The 6,000-nt window shown below is 46.8% G+C and overlaps 1 protein-coding gene across 1 annotated transcript in view; it reads right to left on the reverse strand.

Moving 5' to 3' along the window:
• Positions 1-5,344: 5,344 nt before the first annotated feature.
• Positions 5,345-6,000, reverse strand: part of SAPCD2 (suppressor APC domain containing 2) — a 7,436-nt gene continuing 6,780 nt past the window's right edge. Inside the window, exons 5-7 of the mRNA XM_015426494.1 lie at positions 5,978-5,982; positions 5,618-5,740; positions 5,345-5,473 (exon numbers count right to left, since the gene is read on the reverse strand). Coding sequence (XP_015281980.1) covers positions 5,345-5,473; positions 5,618-5,740; positions 5,978-5,982 — 257 coding nt within the window. The remainder of the gene's footprint in view (positions 5,474-5,617; positions 5,741-5,977; positions 5,983-6,000) is intronic.

Below are 6,000 nucleotides of genomic sequence, written 5' to 3' on the forward strand. Positions count from 1 at the left end.
AAGAATAACCCCTCCCTCCCCAAAATAGCTTGAGAAGGTTCTGAGTGAACTCTTTGCCCTCCAGGAGGTACAGACCGTAAAAGGGAAGTAGTAGTAAGCAGGGAACGGGAAATGAACTCAGGTCTCCAACAGTATCCCAAGGGAGGGGATTTGGATGGGAGGACACAAAGGATGCTCATTCTTGTGTTCGTAGGAGGAGGATTCACCCCGCTGGCTTGAGCAACTAGTTTTGTCAATTTGTCACAGGACAGCAGGAACTTGTGGTTGAAGAACAGGGTTTCCAAAAAGGAAGTGAAAATTCAGCGAACAAGATTTTCCAACTTTGCCAAAAGAGCAAATGTTCAGTGGACCCGAAACAGGAAGTACACTCCAGTTGGGAGAGAAAGCGGCAGATGAGTCTTTCTACCTTTTCCTTTTCAGAAAACAGAATGTTTAATTTCATAACAGATCGAGTTGCACAAATTATGCTAAACACTGGGTAATGTTTACTATCCCACTAGGAAGTTATAGAGAAATAGAAGTATACTCTGACCTAGCAAGGCAAATGCTAACAATGTCTTTTAAAAAAATGCCCAACTACTAGAGAGGCTTTGCTTCACATCCCCCCACCCAGAAAAGTCTGACAGTAGATACACAGCACAGGGCTTTGTTAGTGGTAGCCTCAAGTTTGTAAAACTCCCTGGCCTGTAAAGCTCACCTAGCACTTTTTTGTTAATAAACTGAAGGAAGAGGTGAATAATATGCTCTAGGTTTCTTTTTAATACCAGATGTTGTCATTATGAATGGTTAAGTCTACCCGTTTTCATAGAGAGTAGTGGTGTCTCAGAATGTGTGAGCATACATATATGTCATAATGTATATCATTTATACACATCATATATGTAAAGTGTTCATTTACTGATGTGAATATTAGGAAAGGTAAACATCTTGCTGTATAGATTCAAGGTGGGGGGAAACAGGAAAACAATGAAGCTAAAATCTCCTGGCTTTGATTCACACAAGGGAGAAGCCAAATCAAAACAGGGATCTGGGAACTGAACCAGCAAGTTTGCAAAATTTGATAAGCAGCCCTAGTTAAAACTTTTGTTTAGGAAAGCTGTGAATCACTAGCTGGGCAGACTCCAGGTGGAAGCGGCCCAGAGGGTTGTGCCAACCACCTTCATGTAATTTATTCTGCAAACTGCCATTTCATCTCAGTGCAAGTGCAGTTCCTTCTGGTGGCCAGAAAGAGGATCTTTTCCTTGGCAACCTGATCTGTCCAACCGCAAGGACAAAGGGAAAAAGAACACATTAATTAGTATATTTAGTTCACTAGTATATTTATTGGCTGCTTTTCTTCCAAAGCAATTTGCAACAAATAAAAAGACAATAAAAAGACAATTTACATATACAAAAAAGACAACAAGATCAAACTGTATCCCAGGGATTGGGCTGGTCCAGATTCAGTCATAGAATCAAGCCCTTTGGCGCTCTCTCTCTCTCCCACTCTGCTCAAATCCAATCTCTTGCTCAATCTCTACTTAGCCATAAAAATATGCTACGATTCCCTTCTGCTTTTATTGGGGGGTAGGGACTAATAACCCTCCACAATCACATTTATACACAAGTATTAAAAAATCCCCCAAAGATAACAGTTAAAAACACTACATATAAGATCACAGCTACATACAGGCATTCAGACTGTAAACACATCAGGTAGGAGTGCACCATGGATCAAACAGAGCATCGCACCTGCAAGAAGGGAAAGTATTCGTACCAGTATCTTTGTGCTAAAGTACAAGATAGCTGTGTGCAGAGGAATCGTAGAATGAAGCAGTTCAAGTTACTCTTTGCACAGCGAGAATCTGAACCAAACATCTAAAGGCAGTAAATGCCTATCTCTTTAGGAAAATTCTCAGTCCTGTATAAATATTGTAAAACAACCACAAAGTATATAAAAATATCAACCAGGGGGAAATGTTATTACACACACACACACACACACACACAAGTACAAATTGGAGTGGTCCTTGAGCTCCCTCCTCCCTGACCTTAGCTTAATAGCTGAGGTGCCACGGAATGTTAATAAACATTCCAACTGTTCAGAGTTAAAGTGTCAGTGGTAAAATGCAGAAAGCACAGATCAGTTTGGCGCAGTAAAGAAAAAACAGGAAACAGGCAAGGAAGCTGAAAGAATGAAAAACAAAGAGGGAGACAATGGAAAAAACTGAATGTTGCAGGAAGAAGGACAGTTCAGTGTGTTAAAAAGCAGAAAGCTAAGGGATAGGTACAAGCATGCGCAAGAGCTAGAGCCAGGAGGCAAGACTGTACCAATGACGGGAAGGAACTAATAAAGAGCTCATGCCAAACTATCTACCTCATGATGACTACAACGTTTGGCTATTTAAGATCAAGGATTACATCATAACACTGAAAAGGGCAAGATCACCTCCCTGCATCAGAGAATACACAACTTGATTCGTTCAAATGGGCTTGGCTCTAAACCAGACTGTCCAATATGGGCAGCGCCTTACCTGTTTGCACCATAGAGAATGATGCTGTGCATTATTGGCATTCACAGAGGCAGGTACAGCAACATTTTTGATACTGCTAATCAGATGGGTTAACTAAAAGGTTGAAAAGGGTGGGTGCACCACTGGCTTCAGGAGCTAATGTAGATTTATGCAGGGTAGAATAAGGCAGGATCATAGGGATGGTTCAAGCAATGAAGACATTGACAACATCAGATAAGCATAATTTATAATGACATGGAGTCCACTGGGTTATCCTGGAGACACGAATGATCCGTGGGAATATGGCTGGGAGGGAAAGCAGGTGGGCAAAAGAAGGGATGATGCTGGTAAAAGGAAAAAGTCCTGATTTCACCCGGGGGACTCTACAAAGATGTACAAAATCACAGCTACAGAGGCAGCCAAAACATTCTGCAGCCAAGCTTTCTGAAGCTCCAGTTGAAGAGGCAGGAAACTTTTATAACTTTAAACAAACCAACCTACTAGTCTGCATGAGATACACAGTTCAACATGGATTTTGGAAGCTGCACACTTGTGGACTCAGGAGCCAAGAAGGCAGCAACATTTTTGTATAGGAAGGGGAGGCAGAGGAAGCACTGATGTTTGCATACCCAGCTGAACCAAGCAGTGGCAGCTTTGCCTGTAAGGCTGCAGCAAGAACGGTAAAATCTTCCTGCCCCAGAAACTCCCCGTTCCCTCTGTGCCTGCCCTCAGGTTTCTTGTTTCCAAGCAACAGCCACTGTGTCAACTGTGCCTAAACACACCAGCAGTTTCCAAATCGATATGACCATAGAAGTAGCCGTAGCTGAATCCAAGGATGGAGGGTGGGGGCCAGATGTGGACTCTGCCTGTAATTATTTCTGGCCCTGGGTCTCCATCTGTATCTTAAAAACCTTTCTAGAATTTCAAACACAACTTTGAATTTTAATGTGGTTCCACAGCACCCCCTGCTGGCACCGGGAACCAAGAAGAAGATGCAGCTTGAGTTAAGCTAGAATCCGTATTGCAGTGTCCAATGAGCAATTAATCAGTTTGCAGCAAAGATTATGCCCCCCGTGCACAGAAAGGGGGTGTTGTTGAGGGGGATAACAGCTGCCTGACCCAACATGTCATTTTAATGTAAGGACATTCTTGTGCCATTCTCTGCCTGGCTTTTCTTGGGCCTATTGAGAACTATAAAGCTGAAGCAAAGAGCACAGTTACCAACAGACTTGACCCCAAGTACCATCAGCCTGGCTCTGGGCAATAAGCCGACACACACAGTATCCAATCTTCCAACAGTGGGAAGTTCTACCTTCTTTGGATAACAGCTGGGGGGAGGGAGTAAATGGACTGGCTCTTCAGCTGTTTGCCTCCCCTCCCCAAGGGAACCGGACAAGGGGGTCAGCAACATGGTGCTCGTGGCCAGTTCTGGCCTCCCCTTTCCCAGACCCTGCAATCGGTGAGCCAAGGAGCAGCAAAGAGAGGGGAAGAAAGGAAACTGTGGCCATGACGACAGGAAGTGCCAGAGCTGGGGAGGGGGTTGGGTTGAGTGTCTCAGGGTGGCCCTCCGGAGTTCAGAATCCCACCTTCCCCACTACGGATTTTGCAAAGGCTTAATTAAAAGACTGCAGCCACTTTAGGGAAAAAAGTAGATTATGGAGTTGATTTTCAACTATGTGCAGGATTTAGGCCACCGAGAGCCAACGTCTTCAGCTGGGGCAGCGTAAGGCGACAGAGTGTCCTCAGCTGAACTGATGATGCTGAGCCAAGATTTCATTTCTAGGCCTGGAGTCTAGGGAGCAAGAGACTCAGGGGGATGGTGCTTGGTTTCTTCTTCTGCCCTGCTTCAGTAAGGGCAGAAGTGCTTCTCTGTTCAGCCTCCCCTCAGTTCTGAGGCTCCATCCTTGGCAGTCGGGGGCAGAAGGGAAATGTCGCGTTGCCTCTGAACTCGCCTCCTCCGTTCTCTGCATTTCACGTCTTTCAAGCCACCACGCTCTGAGTAGCTTCATTCATATTGTGGGTCTGGTGCTGCTTGAGGGGCACTTGGTGACCCCGAATGCTAAAATGATTTTGCGGGGAACCCTTGAACACAGGTGTGTTTGTCTGAAACCTTCTGCCAACCAGACTTGATAGTCATGCCTGCCTAAAAAAAGGAAAGAGTGGGGGAAGTCTGGAGAAACCGATTCAAGGTGCAGGAAGGACTATTCTGAGGAAGTCTGCTCTGCACAGGCACAGGAGCTCTCTTGTCTAGCACAGAGAAAAGGCCTATTCCAACTTGTCGGCAAAAGAGACTTCATTCCTGGGATTGGTGTTCACTTCTGGAGTCAGTTCAAGAGTTCCATGCGGAGTGTGGGTCTTGCCACCAGGTTAGGAACTTTGGGATGAGTCCCTGATATCCTTGAAACATTGCAGGCTCTTTTTTCCACAACAAAGAAGAGGCTATGCTGCTACAAGGGGCAAGGAGAGAACTTCAGCACCAAGAAAGGGAATCAAAATTGGGGCAAAGGATCTGCTACGTGACCACACACGGTGGAACGGTGTCAGAGAAAGTATAAAAGAGAACCCCATGTTCTCCAGGGGAATAAACAACATGTGGATCCGGGGGGGGGGGTCAGCTGGAGAAACGCAGTCCCACGCTCCTGTTTCATGGACCAGAAAAGCAGTTGGGCATGCCTCGTTAAGATGTTCGGCTGTATCAAAGATACCGACCTGATGTCCTACAGTCTCAAGGCCCAGAATGAGAGTCGGGTGCAAGCGGCAACCTCAGACGCTGCAAGCAGCTGACACCCAGGGCTCAGGTGATCCATCGCAAAGCCTCCCCCCTCCCTCAAGAGCAGAGCCCGAGGCCCCAGCTAGATGAAGGTGGAATCCAACTGGTTGGTTTCCCGGTTGTTCTGGGCCCGAGCTTCAAAGAGCTGCTTGATGAGGGCTGACTTCTCCTGCTCCAGCTGGGTGATCCGCTTGCTCTTATCCGTCACCTCCTGCAAAGCAAACAAAGAGCCTGTTACCGACCCACGGCTGGCCTAGGGTGGCAGAGAGAGGTCCCCTCGGAATGAGCTGGGTTCTCTGCTTCGTGCAAAGGGCAGGAGCAAAGTGGCACAGGGCCGCCCTCGCTGCTTGCTCACCATGGTCAGGAGCCGGTTCTGTTCCTTCAACATGTTGATGGTCTGCTGGGGCCCCGCCAGCGGAGGGGAGGACGCTGCTGCACATTCGGGGCTGTTCACAGCCGCAGGACAGGCGTTTGGAGGCTGGGAAAGGAAGGGGGAGGAAAAGGAAGGCAGCTTATTCCAAAGTTCCGCACACCTAAAGAAATTGGCACTGGGCTCAGCATCCTGAGAATCCCACCTTTTGAAAAACTAGGGTTTTAGTCCACTGAAATGCCAGAAGCCAAAGGGGTAAGTTGAAAGAAAATGCCTGGCAGCGGTGGGAAGCACGGTCTCAGCACCACTGCCCACCCCTTCCTACCCTGCATTTGAACCTCTCACCTTGGCTGAGAGAGACAACAGTT

The sequence above is a fragment of the Gekko japonicus genome, unplaced genomic scaffold, assembly GCF_001447785.1.
Source record: "Gekko japonicus isolate JY-2015 unplaced genomic scaffold, Gekko_japonicus_V1.1 scaffold1195, whole genome shotgun sequence".
NCBI lineage: Eukaryota > Metazoa > Chordata > Lepidosauria > Squamata > Gekkonidae > Gekko > Gekko japonicus.